Consider the following 21,920-nt stretch of genomic DNA (forward strand, 5'->3'; position numbering starts at 1 on the left):
CTGATTTGAACCTAGGGCCTCCTGTCTCTAGGCCTGGCTCTAGCTGCCCCTTAAAAATTAATTTTAAAAAATTCTTCTATCCCTCCCCTGCCCTTTGAGAAGGCAAACAGTATGATGTTGATTATACATGTGAAGTTTTGCAAAATATTTCCATGTTGACCATATTGCACAAGAAAACACAAAGTTAAAAACAAAAAAGTATTCTTCAGTCTATGCTCAGAGATCCCATCAATTCACTTTCTGGAAATAGAAAGCATTTTTCATCATGGATCCTTTGGAATTGTCAAGACAATCATTTTAGAGACCAGGAAACTTAACTGAAGCCTAGAGAGGTGACTTGTTTGGGGTTGTTGGTAGTATAGAGAAGAACTGGGAATCAAACCCATTTTTTGCTTACTCATTTCCCTAGTCACTAATGGTGTTTTTCCTCATGAGAATATATCTTTCTCACTCTTAAAAAAAGATCGGTGTGTCTTTAGCTATTTTGAAGTAAAGAGGAGGAATTTGGCTATTTTTAAAATTTGGCTAATTTTTTCACTTTTGATGAAGTGAAACAAGCTCCCCAAAGAATAGTCAGAAGACCTGATTTTGAGTCCTGACTCTACTACTTAGTACTTGGATGTCCTTTAGCAAGTCAGACTCTCTGAGCCTCAATTTCCTCATCTAGAAAATTAATGTCTTTCTTTGCATCCCAAACAGTAGGACAGTTACTGGCACATATATATAGTAAGCACTTCAGTGCTTATTGACTGGTCATCTAACTGAATGTATCAGGGTAAATAGATGACTTTACAAGGTCATTCCAACTTATTATATAATTCTGTTATATTTTTTTTAGCTGATTAATAGTATAGTTTTATGGAAACAATATTGAATTGATTTTTTTTTTTGACAAATGGTTCCTCTTTTGGCTCCCAAAAGCAATTCAATTTTAAAAACTATAGAGTTATCTCTTCCCCAGGCTGTGAAACTGGGATGTGTCCTCCCTTCTGTCTAGATGTAAAAGCTGACAGGATGGAGACCTGTTGTTCCCTTATTTATTTGTACACTAGTGCTTTATTAAGGCAATGAAATCAACTAGGCAGCAGTCATGTTGGGGGGAAATATGTGTTATGCAGCCTCATGGGGATGAAGAGAGTGACTTGGTATCCTGAAGACCCTTCACTTTCTGGGAGAAAATCTCATAGGATGTCTGGGAGATGATTTCAGAAGGGGTACATACTGTTTATGGGGCAGGAAATTTGACTCTTTCCTAGAAGTGTGTATCCAGCTGTTCCAGTTTGGCCCTTCTCTCAGCTGGAAGGGGAGCTTTGTACCCAGCTGTGAGTTCTTTGGAGTTTGTTCTGCACTGTACATGGATAGTTAGATTTTCTTGAGCAACAGATTAATAAACTGATATTTTAAATAAAAATGCAGCCTTTAGATAATTTCAGTTGTCATAGTTTGCAGCAGACCTTAACTCTCAATCTGGCCCTTAAGACTAGGAAAATTTTTTATTCTTATTACATCTGACTTATTTCAATAATGTGGTTTAGTTGGATTAGTTTGTTAGTATTTTATTTTTTTAAATGTCATAGTCAATATTATGGATTAGGCTAACATCTTCAATACTTTGTGGAAGCAAAAAATTTCTCGGCATCCTACATTTTATTAAGTAATGGCTGTTGTTGGCATGCTAATAACTTAATGAGACTAAAAATTAAAGCATTTTCTTAATTTGAAAAGGTTGTGAGAGAGGTAGATAAAAAGTTCTTTATATTATTTGTCACTGTTTTTATTGTGGGAGGATGGAAAAATAACTTGTCATCAATGACTTCGAAATATATTCCCCAAAATTCCTCCTCATTAATCTTTAGGGCTTTTTAGTATGAAAACATTTTATTAGGTTATATAGAAGGGAGTCATTTAATTATAGGGGGGAAAGGGAAAACTGAGGTGCCAAATTCTGAACTTCAGCAACAAAGTACTACTATGCTTCAGTTCTCCCAGGAATCTTGTCAATGGTGTTTCCAGAATTTGAATCCTTTTTCCTAATAAGTGAGGAGTAATAGGCTTCTCTTTTAATGTCCTAGTTAAAATCATGTCATGTAGTTAGTTTTGTGGCTAAATAGGAGAGTTCTATAATATCCAGTTTTTAAAATGTAGGTTTTGCAGTGCGTACTTCTTTAATGCTAAAAGTGTCCTTTAAATTTTTCTTTTATGGTCTCATCTTTGAATGCTGATTTCTTTTACCCATTTTTTGCATGATTACTCTCCTTAAACTTTATTAATACCTTATGTAGTATTAAATCCAATAGTGTATGAGTGTCATCGTAACTGGATGACTAGTTATTTCAGTGACTTAGTGTGCTAATGTGAACAAGGTCATTAGACCAATTTGTATGTTGGCCAATTAACTTCATATTGTTCTTTTAAGGAATGTTGTACCCTATCATCATCAGTTGACTTTATTGAAAGAGATATTGGGAAATGATCAGTTTAGTTCTGTTACACCATTACTGGAACAATAATTCAGTTAAGCAAACATTTATTAAGTGCTTAGTTTAGGGCATTATTTTGTTTATTATTGCAGGGAACCACATTTTAAATAATAGTGTAGATCCAGCCCTAGAAAGCAATAACTTTTGACTTTGATGCTTGAATGTTGGGTTCAAACAGTCAACTTAAGAAGCAGAAAATGGAAGAAGCATGACAGTTGTTTGTATAGAAAAAAATATAAGGTTTTCAAAAAGTAAACTCTAAAAAAAAATGAGTGAGTAGAAGAAGGTATTAGATACATTTTCCTTAACCCACAAAGGCAGAATTAGAAAAAATGCATGGAGATGAAATCCGTGTTAGATGCTGAATGAAGGGTGGGAATTTAGCAAGCAGTAGACGAAGCCATTTCAGGTTTGACTGTTAGCCTGAACAACGATATATGGGAACAGGAAAGGACAGACCAATGGAAGGTGGTGAGAATTTCACATTGTCTAGAATTCAGAGTACATGAAAGGGAGTGGAAAGCGGTTGAAGCAAGATTGTGGAGGTCTTGGAATACCCTATTAAGAAATTTATACTTTATTCAGAAGGCAATGTGAAGACAATAAAAACACCGATTTTGAGCATAGGAATGATATGGTCAGAGGGTTATATTAGGAAGATTTTGTGGCATGATGGAGACAAGAGGAGACTGGGGACAGGAAAACTAGTTGGATTTCAATGGTTGACTAAAAGAAAGGTAATGAATTTTACAGTCAGAATGGAAAAAGGAAAAGAATGAATAGGAAAGAGGTTTAAGCGATTACAAATGATTATGTGGGTCCTGAGAAAGTATAAAGGCTCCAAGAGAAGTCTAAGATTTCAAGCCTGGACAAATGATGATTGTGAGGAGCTAGGAGCAGAGGATGTGAAATTTGTCTTCTGTTTGGAAAATGTTGAGTTTGAGATATTAATGGGTCATGGAGGCAGAGATAGAGGGGGAAGAAAAGAAAGGGAACAAACATAATAAATGTCTACACTATGTGCCAAGCACTGTACTAAGTACTTTACAAATATCTCATTTGATCTTCACAATAACTCCTGAAAATAGGTGATATTCTATTTTATAGTTATGGTAACTAAAGTAAAAAAGAAGTTGTGACATGTCCAAGGTCTCATAGCTAGTAAAGATCCAAGGCAAAATTTGAATGCTGGTCTTTTCTGGTCCTAACCCTATCCACTGTGCTACCTAACTGCTTCTGTACACAGCTGAGTATTAGAAATGCAGAACAAGAGTTTTGGGGAGGTTAGCTTATAGATGTAGCTTTACCAGTTAAATTTGCTGAAGTGGTAGTTGAGAGTGAGACAGCCAGTGTAAAAGAGGATCAAGGACAGAGACTTGGGGGAATAGCAAGTATTTAGTGAGTTGGAGGATAAAGAGAAGCTGAACAAATTGACAGAATGAGCTGTCAGAGATAGGAAGAGAATCAAGTATCATGGAAACCAAGACAGAAAAGGATGCATAGCTAAAAGTATCTTTTTTTCACCAAAATTTGTATAGATCAGTGATGGTGAACCTTTTGGAGATGGAGTGCTGAGCCCCATCCTCCCCCACACACGGGGCAAGGAAAAAGCACTCCTGTTGGGCTTCTGGGTGGAGGGGCAGATGAAGTGAGGAATGTCCTCAGCAAGTGTAGACAGGGGGAGGGGAGTGGCCCTAGTGTTCGACTTTTCTCCAGCTCTGCCACCTGGAGCCACTCATCTCTTACCCCCTGTGCATTCCCATTGAGCTGCTGGGCAGAGGGGCAAGGGATGTGAAAAAATGTTATCAGACATGGTGGAGAGGGAGAAGGGGAGCAGGTCCACCTGAATCCCTTTGCCTTAGGAACAAACTCTGGGTGAGGAGAGGGCAGCTGCATGCCCACAGATGGCACTCTGTGTGCCATCTTTGGCACCCTTGCCATAGGTTCACCATCACTGATATAGATGAAGATAAAAAAAAAAGACTGTTGAATTTGATGATAAGGATCTCACCAGGGAATTCTGAGAGATGCAAAAGTGTTGAAAATTGGAAGGCAGATTGAGAAGCTAGTGGTTGGGTGTGGAAGAGTATTTTTTTTTTTAGACACTGAATGAGACATCATAGAGCAGTGGCTATTGAACTGGCATTGAAAGAAAGCCTAGGAGCTCTGGATTCAACTAATGACTCTGACACAAAGGTTATTCAGACAACTCTTTTAATCTCAGTGCTTGGGCAGCTCTCTTAAAATTTTGTTATAGAGAGAAGTCTTCATTGGTAGAAGTCTAGGAATTCCAGTGAAATCATAGGCCCAGAACTTATCAACAGCAATGAAGAAGAGGGGAGAGGAAAGTAATTCTTGATTGGGAAATGGTTAGAGCAAGTTTTCATATTTTTAGGATATAGAACACCTTAAATCTATGATGGGTAGGTAAGAAGAAGCAGCCAATAGAAAAGGAGATTGAAAATAATTGCTGGAGCATGATCCTAGAAGAGAAATTAAGGCTTTGGGTAATGCCAATGAAAAGAACACTTATAGGAAGTGACTTTAGCCTTGGCAAGACAGAGGCTCACATAATGCTATAATAACTGTGGTGAAAGAAGAGTAGTAGCCTACTCATATTGCTGTTGACTAAACAGTCATTATTGCTAGATGATTGATAGAATGCTATAGTGTTAAATTATGTATTTTTAAAAATTATTTTTCATTGATTTCTCATTTTTACATCACCTATACTTCTCAATATTGCCCCTCTTCTTCCCTCACCCAAAGAACAATTCAATAAAACTCATCAAGAGATTGAAAAAATCAGGCAGCATATATAATGTGGCACATCCTTAGTCCCCTGCTTCTGAAAGAAGAAAGGAAAAGGAGCAGCTAGGTAGCACAGTGTATAGAGTTCTAGGCCTAGTGACAGGAGGTTCTGAGTTCAAATGTGACCTCAGATACTGCCTAGCTGGATGACTAGACAAATCACTTAACCCATTACCTAGCCCTTAACATTCTTCTGCCTTGTAACTGACTCTAAGAAGGTAAGGTTTTTTTTAGAAGAAGAAAGGAAAAGTTAGCCTCCTTGAAAGGGTTTGGTCACTTGGTCAGCAATGACATTTCTGGGTTAAAGAATATTATTTCCCTTAATAGTCTAAATCTTTTGTTGTTCCAAAGTAAGAGTGTTTTGACTTTTAAGTATCTGAGAGTCTTTAGGAGAAGCATGTAACTGCTATGGTAGTGTTGAAAGTACTTGAACATAAAAATTATTTTATATGGCCTTTTCTGTTTTCCTTTCTATAAAATGAGGATATTTGAACAATCTCAAAAAGTTTGTTTTAAATGTATAGCAGTCTCTCATTCTTTTTGGATCCTTAATCTCTCTTTGCCTCAGTTTTCTGTGAAATTGGTTAACAACAGCATCTGCCTCTCAGAATTATTGTAAGGCTAGCAGGAGTTGATGCTTTGCAAACCTTAAATTTTGAGCAATAATTTACTCTGAAGAAAACTTTAAGAGATTACTTTTACTTACTTGTTTATAATTCATGATACTTTAATTCAAACAAATTTTTGGAGGTGAGTTTTGGGCTTTTTAAAGGTAAAATTTTTAATGTATTATATTAACTTGAAAGTAAACTTTTTTCTTTTTTAAAGGAAATATAAACGGGAGCCCAGCAACCAAAAAAGCAAAATAATTTCATTTTAAATAAAATTTAACATTTGGAAATCCGTATCGGATCTATAACACATATCATAGCAGTGGTGCTGTGATAAACTCATAGCCACACTTCAGAATTCCTATCATGGGAGATTTAAATTGAACCTTCTATATTTCTTTTTATGAATTGTTTTATGAAAAATGATTTTGTTTTAGGCTTTTTTTCTAAATCCTTCCAGAGAGATCTACAATTGTTTACTTGAATGAAATTTTGCCTACAAAAAGAATTCTGAATTTATATTTTCAAGGTACCTTGGTATGAAATACAAATTAACATATAGAAGTAGAATTTTAAAATTTGTATTGATCATTAAATGTCTCTCCAGAATGATTACATCTCATTATAATGCTTTTATTACTTAAAATCACAATGTTCTGCAAAAAGTAAAAAAATGAGAATTGTTTGCACATTATATCTATATAAGGGGAAATGGAATCGGGGGAGAATATATGGAAAAACTACACAGAAATGCAAATGTTACAGAAAGGAATGGTAAAATGCATGCTTTTTTAAAAAGTCATATGTTTATATGTTTATATAACATGTTTTCCCTCTTTTAGATATATTCGGCTTTATGGAAGAAAATTTAGCAAAGAAGATCATGTACTTTTTATCAAGTTATTATATGAGCTGGTATCAATTCCAAAACTGGAGATCAGCATGATGCAGGGATTTGCCCGTCTCTTGATAAATCTTTTAAAGTAAGTTGAAATGTCTCTGGGACTTTTTCCCAGACAGGTTTTTGGAGATTACACACATATTCTTTGATGAGAAGACTAAATAAAGGATTTCTATTTGGAAACTTTCTGGTGAATGCTATCATACTTATAGCTTTATTAATTAACTAGAACCATTTATCTTAAAAATTCACCTTTTTCATGATAAACTCTCTGATGGCTCCAATGAAAATTGATCACTGCCTTCTGAATTCTTTTGAGTCTTGGATGTAGTTTCATAAAATTCAAAGGAACCTCAAAGGCCATCTAGTGGAACTTTTTCTCCAACATACTCAGGAGGATATTTTTCATTTTTTACTTGATGACTTCCAGTGATGGGCAGCTCTACCCTGGGAGGCTACCTATCCTACCTCTGGGCAGCTCTGATTGTTAAGTTTTTCTTTATATAATGTTGAATTCTCCTACAGATGAAAATTATGTCTATGGGCTAATCAAAGCAATAATGATCATTCATTTACATAACAATCCTTATACATATTTGATGTTTCTGTTAACTCTTTTTTGAACTAAACATTCCCAAATAATCCTCGTATGATGTTGCATCCTTGGAGATATATATATATCTCCTGTGGTAGATTTTTGTTTCTACCTACTTTGTTTCTTAGTGCCCTTCCTAAAATGTGGTGCTTAAAACTAAGCAAAATGTTTCAAAGGTTTCTAAGAATTTAGAGTTAGAAAGAACCTTAAAGATCATCTGGTTAAACTCTCATTTTACACATGAGGAAACTGAGGGCCAATGATTTACTTTTTTTCAAGGATGTTGGGGTATTGATTAAGAAAGTCAGAATTCAGACTAAGTTTCTCTGACTCTAAATCTAGTACTCTTTCCAGCCCCTCATACTTTCTCTAAAAAAAAGTGCTCTGACTGGGACACTAGAGTCAAGCATACTGTACTTGACTTGGTCTGTATTTTTATGATAGACCAGGGACAGCTAACATTAATCCTTTAATCTCCAGTCTGTTGATCCCTTCATTCATCCAGTTCCAAAAATATCCGAACATATTATCATCTAGTCCATCTCTTTATGCTCTCCTCTCTTTTCTTCCCCATCCACATGGATTTGGGGAAAGCTTTCTCAAAGGAAATGAGGTAAGCTTAGCTTGTTCTTTAGCACATGTAATTATCACTCCTTTACAAATGTTCACAAAATATTAAAAAATTTTCTAGGACTCAAGAGTCAAGGTTATTGACCTATGACTTTAAAGTAGGAATTCTTAACTTTTTTTGCATTCTGGACCCTTTTGCCAGTCTGGTGAAGCCCATGCATCCTTTCTCAGAATAATATTTTTAAACTTATAAAATCCACAAGATTATGAAAAATTCCCCCAGATAATTGTAACAGCCATCAAAATATTAAAAGAAAAAAATTCACATACCTGAGGTTTTCCCCCTTTTGTAGGAAATAATCTGAGGTTGACCTTGTGCAATTTCTCATTTTCTCTGTTCCATCTTCTGAAGGATGAAATTATCAACAAGGCAAAACTTTCTCAGCTATTATGCTTTTAGCCTTGATGAAGTTCTATGAACTATCCAGATAGTACTTGAAGTTCCTAAGTTCCCCTTCATTTCTATAGTTCACTACTTTGTCAGCTATGTGACCTACTTTTGGAACTCATTACCCATTTTATCCTTTTGTTTTGAGGTTCTATAATATATCCCAACATATTATCTATCCTATTTCTCTTTTCATTGATTATTATCCATGTTTCCTTCTTATGGAGATTTTCATGTAGGTGTATTTTTTAAAAATGTAAAATGATATTTTATAATTTTACTGGGCATTTTAGGTAATCTATTCCCTTTGGGTAAGATTTACTCTTCCTTTGCCATAGACCAGCCATGAATTACTTTACATGAATTACTTTATATTTAGTCTGTGATATCTATGTGATCTAGAGCTAGAAGGGACTTTTCGGACTATCTCTTCCAACACCCATGCTTTCCCAATGAAGGATATTGACTCACCAAGAGTTTGCCCAAGGGGTGACATATGCAGAAATAATGGAGTTAGGATTTGAATGTAAATTCTTTGGTCTTATATCTAATATTCTCATTCACTATCTCATTTTTCACTTTGTATTCAATACTCTGAACGTTCTCTGTAACTATCTAAAACTGTTAATATTAATCCTAGGCACCCCTCCATTCCTGTTCTTCCTTCTTTGTTATACCTGTAGCAATCCCTAGCATTTGTCTCAGTACAAGTTTCTGAGCCATTTATATTCTTCCAGACTTTTGTGAGATGCACAACCCATCATCCTTGACAAAGACATTCTTTTGTCTTAAGCTCTGGTCTGGAATTCCAAATCTAATTTGACACCACATTACTAGATAGTTGTTATTTTCCTATGTCCTCCTTTCTCTTATGAAGTCCCTAACTTTAGTTCATAGCAGTGAGGAAAACTGCATCAGTATTCCTAAAGGTATTCAATTTCAGGACTTCATAATCTCTTTTAAAAATACCTTTTAGGTTGCTTCTGAAAGACTAATTTATTTCCACATGAATTACTAAAAATGGGTATAATGGTCATCAGGTTTCACAAATCTTGTCTGGATGCCCTAGGAAATTAGCATACCTCCCAGTTGTTCATGTTGGGACAGAAATCAGCCATTAGAACTTACTTTGTCCTATTGCCTCTAATTCTCTTTCTTGGTAGTACTTTTAGTGCATTATTATTTTTTAATATAGGAAATTGTTTCCTCTTTGGACAATTCACTGTTTATGGTTCTTAGATATTTTGAATTGTTTCATTTCTGTCTTTTCCCATCTCCTAAAACAGTTTAGAATTCTCTTTTGACTCCTAAGAGTTTCTTTTTGTTTTTTTCTCTCACAGCATTTCCCCCATTATTTCAATGTGGCATTGTAAGAAGAATATTTGATATTCAGTCAAGATCTGAATTCATTTGCTACCTCAAACACTTACTAGAAGTAGAGCCTGGGCAAGTCAGTTAGCCTGTGTGAATCTGTTTCCTCACTTTAGTGTAAAAAGGGAATAAGAACTATACTTACTTCCATAGGGTTGTTAGTTTTTATTGAGATTATATACAATGATTTGCAGACCTATTTCTCTGACAAGATGGAGAGTTGCAAGGTGTTACATTAAACTCTTAACCTCCTGGCACGGATATCAACATGCAATTTGAACAAAAGTCATTGTTAATTTGTTCTAAAAAAACTAAACTAAACGAAAAACAAAAACAAAAAAAACTTAAAAAAAAGAAATGTAAACATAGAGTCCATGTCATTGGAATACTTCTTCCTCTGAGTTTTCTGTAGCTCTCATAACTGCCATGCAGAACTGATAGGTTGGGGATTCCTCAAGAGAGGCTTTAAAAGCTAAAATCATAGGCTTTCCAAAGTCTTCTTTATTTGATAATACTTTAGATCATTTATTAGTTTGTAGTTGGCAGATTCTTGTCACTTACCTAATAGTACTAAGTTGCTTGATCAAGTTATTTTAAATAAGGTCTCTTGAAAAAATAGAAACTTACTGTTATTGGTCAGTGACTGGTGGTTTGTATTTTAACTCTTCACTAAATCACCAACCTGCTGCCCCATTGTACTTATAACTACCACAGTAGCTTGCCTCATTTATTTATTTATTTGTTTGTTTGTTTATTCATTCATTCATTTATTTATTTTTGCCCTTATGTGTAATAGATTTCCACTCAAGTTTTTCTAAGTTATCTGATTGTACTTCTCTCCCTCATCGTGGTGCTGACAGGCGATTCTGTCTACCACAAAAATTTTAACAAGATCATTTTGTGTTTATTCTATTCTTCCATCAGCTATGTTCTAAATCTCTTGTATTTTTTTGTCTCTTTCAAAGCATTTTTGGATGTAAAGTAAGTGCTTAAATTTAGACTTAGAAAAAACCTTAAAAATCATCTAGTATGATATCTGGCTTCAAATTTCATCTGTGTGACCCTGAGCAAGTCACTTAATTCCAATTGCTTAGCTCTTGCTGCTCTTCTGTCTCAGAATTGATCAATTCTAAGGCAAAAGATAGGTTTTTTTTTTTTAATTTTATTGTCATGCAAAACACACTTCTGTATTGGTTGTTTTTGGAAGAGCAAAGCCATGCTAACCCAAACCCCAAAATAAAACCATAAATACACGGATGTAAAAGACCACTCCCTTCTTTTGTTAGATAAGGAAACTGAGCCCCAGAGAAGTTAAATAACTTGCCCAAAGTCATAGATAATAAAATGACAGAACTATGATTCAGTGCAATTTAAACAATTCATGGCTCTCTGATCCTTCTCATTTCAACAATAAGGCCTCTCAATAAAGACTTATTATTATGTTAATTTCCCATTTGCATTTGATGCCTTTCTGTTCTAGGCTTGTAAAGCAATGGAGCCAAACTCTAGTGGACTGCAAAATCATACATAAACATCCTTGCTGGTTACTCAGTGCTTAGAAAACTACATATTAATGATATCTCTATTTTGATGTATTTCTATTTTTAAAAATATTTCCCAATGACATTTTCATTTAGTTTGGACTACACTTGGGAGTATTGCAGGCCACAGATCAGGAGTTTGACACTTCTCATTAAACCATGTTAAACAGTTATGACATAAACCTTTATTGTTCTAACACAACATTCTGCCTAATGCTTTAAATGATGAGAAGAAAACCATCTTCCAGGGGACAGCTAGGTGGCTCAGTGGATTGAGAGCCAGGCTTTAAGAATGGGAGGTCCTGGGTTGAAGTTCAGCCTCAGATACTTCCTAGCTGTGTGACCCTGGGCAAGTCACTTAATCCTCATTGCCTAGCCCTTATCAGACTTCTACCTTGGAACCAATACATAGTCTTGATTCTAAGATGGAAGGTAAGGGTTTAAAAAAAAAAACCCTCTTCCAAAGTGAAATATTTTTAGGGAATCTTATGATTTTCTTTTCTTTTTTTTAAAATAATATTTATTATACTCCCATATCACTCTCAATTTAAAAGTACAGCTATGATTTATTTCTAATTTAGGAAAAAGGAACTTCTTTCAAGAGATGACCTTGAGTTACCTTGGAGACCACTTTATGATATGGTGGAACGAATATTATATTCCAAAACAGAACATCTGGGATTAAATTGGTTTCCTAAGTAAGTATTCTATTTCAACTACATATTGGAGAACTATAGACTTTTAGGAACTGATCGTGATTAAGATAAATATTGGGAATGTGAAATCAAGCAAGTTTACATTTAGACATGCTCTTTTCCTATATATCTTTACTTTCCTTTTGTCATTTTATAAGGTGTTCCTCATTCTCTTTGACATATTAAATAAAAAAACAACAACTCTTATCTTCTGTGTTAGTATCATTTCTAAGACAGAAGAATAGCAAAGTCTGGGCAATTGGGGTTAAATGACTAGCTCAGGATCACATAACTAGAACATACCTGAGGCCAGATTGGAACCCAGGTCTTACAACTCCAGGCCTGGTACTCTATCCACTATGCTATCTACTGCCTTGACTGATAATAAGCTATTTATATTCTTTGGTCCCAGTCTCTATTCCATAGTTACCCAAGTATTCCATAGTATACCCAAGGGATAGTTAATCCATGATTCTTGGCTATGTGTGGCTTTTTCACATGCAGTTTCTGATTCTTCAGTGCCTCTCATTGCTACCATAAAATCTAATACTAATCCTTACAGAGTATCTGGCTTTTTTGGTTAATGGTGATTTCAGAAGTGACCACAGAATCCCATAATGATGATCATGCCCCCACTGATCTGTGATAGGTGTCCTTCCCAGTTGTGGAAAGGTGTTTTTTCCAGTCATATCTTTCCTCATTTTTCCATAATGTTTTGGCACATCGGGATCAAAGTAGTTTAGATTATTTTTGATTAGAGTTTCTAGGAGATTTTTCCCCCTGATATTTATTTGTTATCTTGCCTCATAATTTAATGTGTCACAAATATTTCCATTTTTTCCTTCATCATCTAGTCCAAATCCCTGATTTTATAAAGATGAATATCTTGCCCAAGGCCACACAGGTCATGTCAAGAATTTAAACCCAGGAGGTCTGTTTCCAAATCCTGTTTTTTTTACTTTATAATTTGTACACCTTTTCTTTGCTAAGTTAAGATTTGTTTGTAAACATTCATATATATGCCATTGTCAGTTCATAATGTATTCTTCCAAACAGTAAGTATTTTTGTATATTTTCTTATTTTCTTTTTCTTCTTGCTTTAAGTATTTCTACTTAGTTTTTAAATTACATAATTCTCTGTCATTCAAGTGAATGGAGTCATTAGCGTGATTAATATATTTGTTTTGCTAATTCTTGAGTTTTCTCTTAGTTATTAATTTGATTTCTGTCACCCTGTTGCTAACAAGTGGCATATTTTCAGTTCAACATGCAATATACCTATTTTTAAAGTTTCTACATAGCACAAGGTTCCAGGGCTACAAAGATAACCATAGTTTGTTTATGTAGGGACTTAAAACCTTTATGAGATGTTTTCTCCATAAAGCCTTCCCCAATTCTCTTCCCAGTATCAGCTAGAAATGTTCCCTTTCTCCTTAAAAGGGTCACTTTTTGCACACCTCTGTTAAAATTGTTATAGTGATTTGTGTACTTACCTCTCATAAGATTGTAAGCTTCTTGAGGCAGGGAATGTTAGAGATAACATGGTAATAAAAAAAGTAGAAAGAACACAAACCTTTGTATTTGAATTTTTACTTCAATTCCACTATGTGACTATGGGCAAATCATTATACTTTTCTAGACCTCAGTTTCCCTATGTGTCAGTGCTTTCACTATTTCACAGGATTGTTGTGAGGATATTACTTTATCTTAAAGTGCTATAGAAATAAATATAAGATGTGTGTGCACACACATGTATTTTCCTGGAGGAAGAAAGGGATTCCAGTCATGAATTATGTGAGAGGAGTTCATTTCTAGAATGAAGGAAAGACAACATGTATAAAAGTACAAAGGGTGGGAGTAACCCAATACTAAGAATAATGAATACGTACAATATGTAAAAGGGAATGATAGCAAGAAGTAAAATTTAAAAGGCTAGGTTGGAACAAGATTAAGCTGATTCAAATATAGGAGAAGTGTGTATTTTACTTCATACATAATGGGAAGCTACTGAAAGTATGACTGGAGAGGTGATATTACTTTGTTAATGATATGAAAGGTTAGAAAGATAGAGATTGACATTAGGAGATAGATCTGGAGGCTTTTACAGAAGTAATCAAAAATCAAAAAGAGGTAATAAGGATGGTAAAAGTATAAGGAGGATTCAGGTGAGAGAAGATTTGGCAAATAATGGGCTATGGGGGAAAGATGTGGGGGTAAAAGAAAAAGAGTCATATTTTGAGTCTGAATGATGGAGACTATTAAATCAATAGAAATTGTTAAATTAGGAGTGTACATATTTTGGGAAATAGGAAGAGGAAGAGGAGAGTTTAGTTTTTTATATGTTTAGTTTGAGGTGTCAGGAAGACATCCAAGTGGTGACATCCAATAGACAACTGAAAATTAATACCTGAGACTCGGGAGAAAAGACAGAACTAGAGATGTACACTTGAAGTGATCAATCAGTTGTCCATTTATTAAGCCTGGTGTATGCTGTGCCTTGTGCTAGGCTAGTAGAAAAAACATGAAATAATCCATAGAGCTAGTTTATACTCCCTTCCCCCTGCACACCAGTTGAGTTGTAAGGATTAGAGTAAGAACATTAGAGCTATTTTGAAATAGGTTCATAATATGCTAGTATTGCATTATGGCATTGGTTTTGTTAAACTAAGTCAAAATGATTATAGAAACTAAAAATTTAAGAGCTAGAAGGGACCTTGGAGCTTACAAGTTATTTAGTCTTAACTCATTTTGCAAATTGAAAAAACTGAGGCCTAGAGTGTTAAAGTGGCTTAGTCATAGTCACATGGTCACAAAGCAGAGGCAAAATTTTAAGCCCATTCATGTAACTTCTAGGTTATCAAACTCTTAGTATTCTTCCTGTCCCATACTACCTTTACTTAGGCACTGTATAGTTATTATAAGTCAATGGGCAAAGAATATATGCAGACTAGGGCAAAAGCTCTTTTTTTTGACAGAATCAACATTGTGAAATAAATGTCCCAGCAAACTTCCTTCTGAAATTGGAATATCTGAAGTTGAAACATTGAAATACCTGAAATACCTTGCAGATTTTTTTAGTTGTTTTGTATAATTCTTGCCTCTAATCTTTTCTTCTTGCAATGAAATGGATGTATTATCAAAAATGTTCAAATCTTCTTTTTAGAAATTTAGCTTTATTATTTTTAGAATCCTAAAATTTTAAAATAAATCAATTATGTCAAATCTTTATGTCATGTATTTAAACTGCTGTGTGGAAGATCAAGTACCATGTGTTTCAGTGATAGGACTAAAGCTGGTGCCATTTTCTAAAATGTCTATCTAAGAGTAAGAAAATCCGGAAAAAACTTTCCAGGGAACAGGTCTTTTAGCATAAGGAGACATTTATGCAGTGGTTTCCAAATATATAAATACATCAGGTGTTGATGTGGAATATAATTTGGAATATCCTTGTGCCATTTCCAGAAAGATCAACTAGAAAATTAAAATGTAGTCTCTCCACATATACTGGAAACAGGTTATATAATCTGTCTAGGAATGTTATAAGACTTCAGGGACTTATAGGTCTTTATATGATTTTTTTCCCCTTGAGATTTTCAGTGAATCTATAGACAAATTCCTTAGCCTTTTCTTGCATTCTTTTGTCATCATATGTAAAATTAATATGAATATATTTTACAAAGTAATAAGGACTAATTAGTTAAGCAAAATACTTTGGAACCCATTAAAAAAGCTTCACAAAGACAATAGTCATAATTAAAATATCCTTACAGAAACATTTCTGAATAGCATGATTTATTCTTTTAAAATACAGAAATAATTTTAGCCATCTTTTGCTTTTTAGTGATGCTATTTTCCTTATGTATCCATTAGTGTTTCTCCAATAGGTATATTGCTTCTGAAGAAATTACATATTTTATTTCTTCCTGGCAATGGGTATTGGATAGTTTATGAATTTGAACTCTTATGCTTAAAAGGCATCTAAATTTTTAGTGTAGTTTGCTTCTTCACACACCACTTGGAAATGATGTATTCTTGTCTTGCATTTATGATTTCCTGGAAAGGCCTTTGAGTTTAAACTAATTGCCAGAAACAGGATCTCTTAACTCCACAGTATTAGTCTAATGAAATGAGACAAATAGTTTTGTGAATGGGTTCTGTGGTAATTTCATAAGATTTACAACTGAAAGGGACCTTACTGAGATCATCTAGCCCAGTGTTCTCATCTTATAAAGAAACAAAACTCATTGGTAGTGCTAACTCTTAAAGTTCAGTGGTCTTTTCATTACAATTGCAATTTAAAATAAAGTACAAAACTATTTTTAGTTGATGGGCAGTGCGATTAGTTCTCACATGGTGTTTTGGGAACATTGTATTTTCATTTTTGTATATTCATTTGGAGATTAAAAACCAAGGATTTGTTTTTTGCCAAGGTGATATAAATATTTATTTTTATTATTATAATAATTATATATAATTATTATAATAATATATATATAATAATATATATATATATAATTATAATAATATATATATAATTATAAATTGTCATTGCTGTGGTAACACTTAAAAAAAATAAGACTTTATTAAGGTTTTTTTGTACATATTTCTTTTTTCATATTCAGTTCAAGTCGACCAGGCTTGTCTTCACCTAAAACAATTGTCCTTAATGTTTTACATAGGTGGTAAGGATTATTACTATGTTTCTTTTGCATGTTTGGTTGGTTATATTATAACACTTGTCACACAGGTATAACTTTTTTTCCTATAAATAATTGTAATGAAAAACCAATGTTAACATTACACCACTGTTGATGAGAATGTCGCACTGTTTTTAAACCTTTCTAATAGTGGAATTTATTTAGAACTCTATTTTGTGTGAAGTGGCAGTTGGAAAATGGCTACCTGCTAATTAAACTGACAAACATCAGATTTTGAAGGTTTAAATATAAAATGGATAATGTTTGACTAATTAACTTTTGGTAGGACTTGGTGTCCATTTAGGTTTAGAAAAAGCATGTCAAAGTGAACGCTTCTTCAAAATGAAGTGTTTGGAAATTGCTTGGAGAAGATTGTGTGAGTAGTAACTATGTTAAGTCATAAGAGATTTAAGGGAAATATGAATAGGTTATATAGCAAAGCTAGAGTTTCTAATATTACCCTCTGTGGATTTTACTTTCTTATCAGCCAAGTTCAAGTACAGAATTATCAGTGAAAACAAAAGTGTAGAGTTCTGAGATTTGAATGATATTTGTGATGGAACCATATCCATAAATTTCTACACTTGAGCTGAGAAAGTAAGCTCTCTTTCAGGGTCTCAGAAGTTAGGTCTTTCAGAAAGCAGAAACCTTCAAGTCTGGTTTAGCCTACTTCCGTAATAAGCCTGCTCCTGATAGAAGGCAGTGTCCTTGTGGTCACTCATCTGTTGGAGATATGGCATTAAGTAGGATGATTTCCCAAAGGAATTCATAATAGAACTCTATTTGCAAAGCATTGATTGAAGGTGATTAAATTTTCTTTTAATTTCAGCTTATTTTTTTGTGAGAGGAAATGTGATGTGGGAGAAACCCACCAAAAAGACTTAAAAGCTTATTTTCCCATAGATCCTTTTTTAAAAATAATAATGCCAACATCATCATCAAAAGAGTAGAGGTTAGAATTATGTCTTCATTGTCATAAAATAAATTTCCAATTCTTGGAAAAACATATTGTGATATATTTCACTTCCTTTAAAAATTAGTGAAATATAAACAGTAGCATCTAGCCTTAACCTTTTATTTTATTTTTAAACAGAAACATTGTTCCCTCCATCTTGAGAGATTACAAGAATCACAAAAGGTCAATATACAGATATCACAGGTTAGAGAGACTATACCCTTTTCTGGATAAAGAACCTAAATCCAATGATACAGACATTTTATGTAAGGATGGGTTTGTAAATTGGCTTTATTTGAAGGAAAATAATCACATTCACACATATTCTCACTCTCTTCTAATGTATTGGTGGTCATCAAGTAGTAGTTGTTAGCTGCCATCCTTTCTAAAATGGGGCAGAGAGGACCAGATTATTAGAAAAACCATGCAGCTTCCAGTGACTGCCTTTTTAAAATTATTTCTCAATCTTGTTTTCACTGGCATGAAAGCATGTAAAAAGCCTACTGGTGCAGTAACAAAATTGCTGTAATAGAAATGGCAGGATAGCTGTATGGCATTCAAACCATTTATAAATTTCATTTTATCCACCTAAAAGCAGTAAAATCAATTTGAAGAAATAATTTTTAAAACACTTTGTATATTGTATTATGTTTTGACCTGTTGAATAAGTGTTATTTATTCCCTCATTTGCCATTCTAGAATTTTTTTAAAATGTCTCATAATATTTTATTCAACTAGGAACCTGGATGATTCTCTTCTCTCCTCTATAATTAATTCTTATTAGTTCTCTAGGTAATTTCCAAATTTAGTTTTATGTTACAAACTAAGAGAAGAACTAACAATATTGATTAAAATTCACTACTTTTGACTTGTGTTGGTTGACAAAAATTTATTGTATGTCCGCTCTGTACCCAGCATAAAATTAGACAATTTTAGGAGTTCCAAAAAAGGTAAACACCCTCAGTATCCTTTGCCCTTGGGTATTTAAAATCTTATTGAAAAGAAGTCTGGCTGTCCACCAAGGCAAACAGATTATGGGGCCCTGAAAACTAAACTCGTCATCATTTTTCTGTCTTTCTGAATTTTTAGCCTTTTGTCAGAGAGAATGCATTCTCTTACATAACAAAATCAACCAATAGTTTTATGGGAAGTGTTCCCATGGCTCTTTGGCCATGCCTTCTTTTCCTTTTCAGAATTTAATTTTATCAAAGATGTATCCAGATTTTCTTCAGTGTTTGTTTAATCTTAGAATACTTTTAGTTTTGAAGAAAATTTTCTCAAGTAATGGAAATTAAAGTTTCACATATCTTGTGATTATGCTATTTATTTGTTTGCTTAGTTTTACTTGTAGTTTTGTCAGTTGGAATGCCTTCTCAAAATTGTTCTTAACTTTTCAGAGAAATCTGATAAACTTTCATGTCACTTGTGTATTGAATGTAATTTAAAAATGAACCTCTATAAGAATTTCCATGTTTTCATTTGAGGAAATTGCCTAAAAAAAATTTCCTTAGTCCAAAATAAATAAATAATGGAAGCTGTGAGCTTATTTATTTTTTTGTATATATGTTATGTTCGTGTGTGCATCTATACATACACACACATATACATATTTATATAGTACCACAAGTGACAACAGCATCTGTAAGTTTTCAGGTAAAAGTCCTTGACTACCCCTTTAGATATAGGTTAGAGTCTACTCCATATTTTGTTATTTATGGGGTATATTTTATCTCTTTTGTGTCAGCTGCAATAATGATAATTAGCAATGAAAAACATCAGTCGGCTAATATATATTTATGAATAGATGCTGTGATTTAAAAAAAAAATTTAAGCAACTTTAGTTGCAGGTTGAAAAAAATTACATTCAAATCTCTACCTGATCGGTGGACATATTAATATTTTTTAAATTTAGAACATTGGTTAAGCCCTCCAGACTAAATTAGTTAAATAAATAGCTATTATTCTTAATAAAAATTTGTTATTTTCAAATAACAAAGAGGCTAGAAAAATTAACTGATAGGTTACAGAAAAAATATTCTTTTTTCTAGCTATAGATATAAATGCATGCCTAGCATATTTTGGTATGTTTATAATTCCCATTCATGTAGAGACTTCATTGAAAACTGAGAAATTAGGTTTTGAAATTAAAACTTGTGTACTTGATGGACTGTGTTGGTATATGTATGCCATATACAGTGTTTAGCTATGGAGATTTTGTTATGGTTAGTAAAGAATGAAAATTATTTTTATTTTCCCACTGCATTAGTTTTTCCCTGTATGTAATAGCAGGGAGAAGAAAAAAATAGATTTAAGAATTTAGTTTTCATTTTGTGATTATGCCTAAATGCCTAAAGGATTAGTTATTGCATGTACACAGATGGTGTCTAATTGCATCAGTGTCATCATAGATTTAAAACACACATTATTTGTAGACTGAATTAATTATATAGTTTTTAAAATACACCAATCTAATTGATTCAATGACTTTTCCCCCCCCAGTTCTGTAGAAAATGTTCTAAAAACACTCGTGAAAAACTGCCGACCGTAAGTAACTTTTCTACTTTCATGTTTATAAATTATAGGTACTTTGGTGAATCTATTTAGTATATTTTTTTCACTCTAATAAGTCATTGTATTTTAAAGAGGCTGTAGAAAGTTTAAATAGTTCATAAAGAGATGTAAATCATTTAGTACGTAGATTGGATGTATTGAATTCTTTATTTCTTTAGGTAATCAGTAAATTAAGTTTTAAAGTAAAATGAACTATATTCACATTCTAACAATGCTCCTAGATGCACCAATGACTGCATATTAGTAAACATCCCAAATAAAAATCAGGAAATCCAGTAAAATATCTGTATTAATTCAATAAGAATTTATTGATTACTTGGTACTCCAATGGGTATCAATGTTTGATGGCTGGTTGTTTAAAGACAAGACATTCATATTTTTGCAAAAATGTTCACTTTTCATTTTGATGTTTGGCATTCTGTAGGCATAAACATTGTATGACATTACCTCCAAGGTAAAATATACACCTATAAATATTTCACTGAATTGATTTGTTATTACTTTATATACATTTAAGTTATAGAGCCACATCATATTAAATAATTTAACTCCAGATGTTTCACTATAGTGTAGTTCTTATTTCTTTGTCATTTAGATCACATACATTTTCCATACAGAGAACTATAATATTGTGCTAAAAATGTGAATGATGAAGAGCAGTTGGTGAGTTTGGGTCAGTTCTTCAATTATGCTTCCTCTCTATGGAATTTCTAATTGCAAATATTCCTTATTTGAAATTTTATTTTTCCTAAAATGAAAAATACTTTTTACTTATAAAATTAAAGATATAAGCTAAAATAGAAAATATTGTTTAAATATCATGATAACATCTAGTTCCAAATAATTGAACTATTTCCATATCTTCACCAGGAATCCATTTTGATAATGTCTTCCTGGAATAGATTTAGTGAACTCTGTCAAATGAAACATTCTGCATAGCTGATGAACCATAAATCTCTGTATAGCATTTGCCATATATGTGTATTTACTAATGTGATAGAACTTGTGTGTACATTACTGAAAAAGCCTATGAATTACTCTGCCTCAGAGAAGCTTATGTTCCTGTTAAGAGTAATTAGGAAGCAATAAACCAAAATAATTCACAATATAGCTATGGTAAGAATTAAAGAGAAAGCAGAAAATGCAAGGGGATTTTATACCCTCAGTAGTCAAAAAGCTCTCTTGACCACATCCCTGCTCAAATTAAAAAACCAAAATGAGACAGTATTTTGAAAAGGTTTAAATTTTAGTTAAAATATTTTTACTTTTACATTTATATCTAGAAGTATTGCTGTAAAAAAGACTTTTTATTCCTCTTTCATGTATATAAGAAGCATATAAAAATAGTGTGCTTATTTCATTGTAAAAGGGATTTTACTTTTAACAAGACTTGGCTGTAACATAGTATTTTTTTATTACCATCAAGTTCATTAAAATATACCTGTATAGTTGATGAATCATGTAAGAAATGTAGATGAGCTATTACAATCTTTGTTTTGACGTGAGTTTATTTCACAGTTTAGTTTATGATGTATCCAATTCAAATTCAGTTGCCTTTAATTTGATAAAACTTACTGTCATAAAAGCCTAGTACAGTTCTTCTGTTCATATGAATCGTTTCTAAATTGATGATATTAAAATCTAAGCTTATGTATATCATACTGCCTGTGTTTC

At 33.1% G+C, this 21,920-nt stretch overlaps 1 protein-coding gene across 3 annotated transcripts in view; it reads left to right on the forward strand.

Moving 5' to 3' along the window:
* The window catches only part of PSME4 (proteasome activator subunit 4), a 100,038-nt gene that overhangs the window by 14,092 nt on the left and 64,026 nt on the right, over positions 1–21,920 (forward strand). The window contains exons 2-5 of one of the 3 annotated variants that reach the window (XM_056814021.1): positions 6,745–6,885; positions 11,910–12,026; positions 16,646–16,705; positions 20,175–20,219. In XM_056814021.1, the coding sequence (XP_056669999.1) occupies positions 6,745–6,885; positions 11,910–12,026; positions 16,646–16,705; positions 20,175–20,219 (363 nt within the window). Of the gene's footprint in view, positions 1–6,744; positions 6,886–11,909; positions 12,027–16,645; positions 16,706–17,813; positions 17,880–20,174; positions 20,220–21,920 lie in introns of all 3 variants that reach the window. The other 2 variants (XM_007476823.2, XM_001382131.4) reach the window with 2 other exon arrangements.

Source organism: Monodelphis domestica, chromosome 1, assembly GCF_027887165.1.
Source record: "Monodelphis domestica isolate mMonDom1 chromosome 1, mMonDom1.pri, whole genome shotgun sequence".
In the NCBI taxonomy this organism is placed as follows: Eukaryota; Metazoa; Chordata; class Mammalia; order Didelphimorphia; family Didelphidae; genus Monodelphis; species Monodelphis domestica.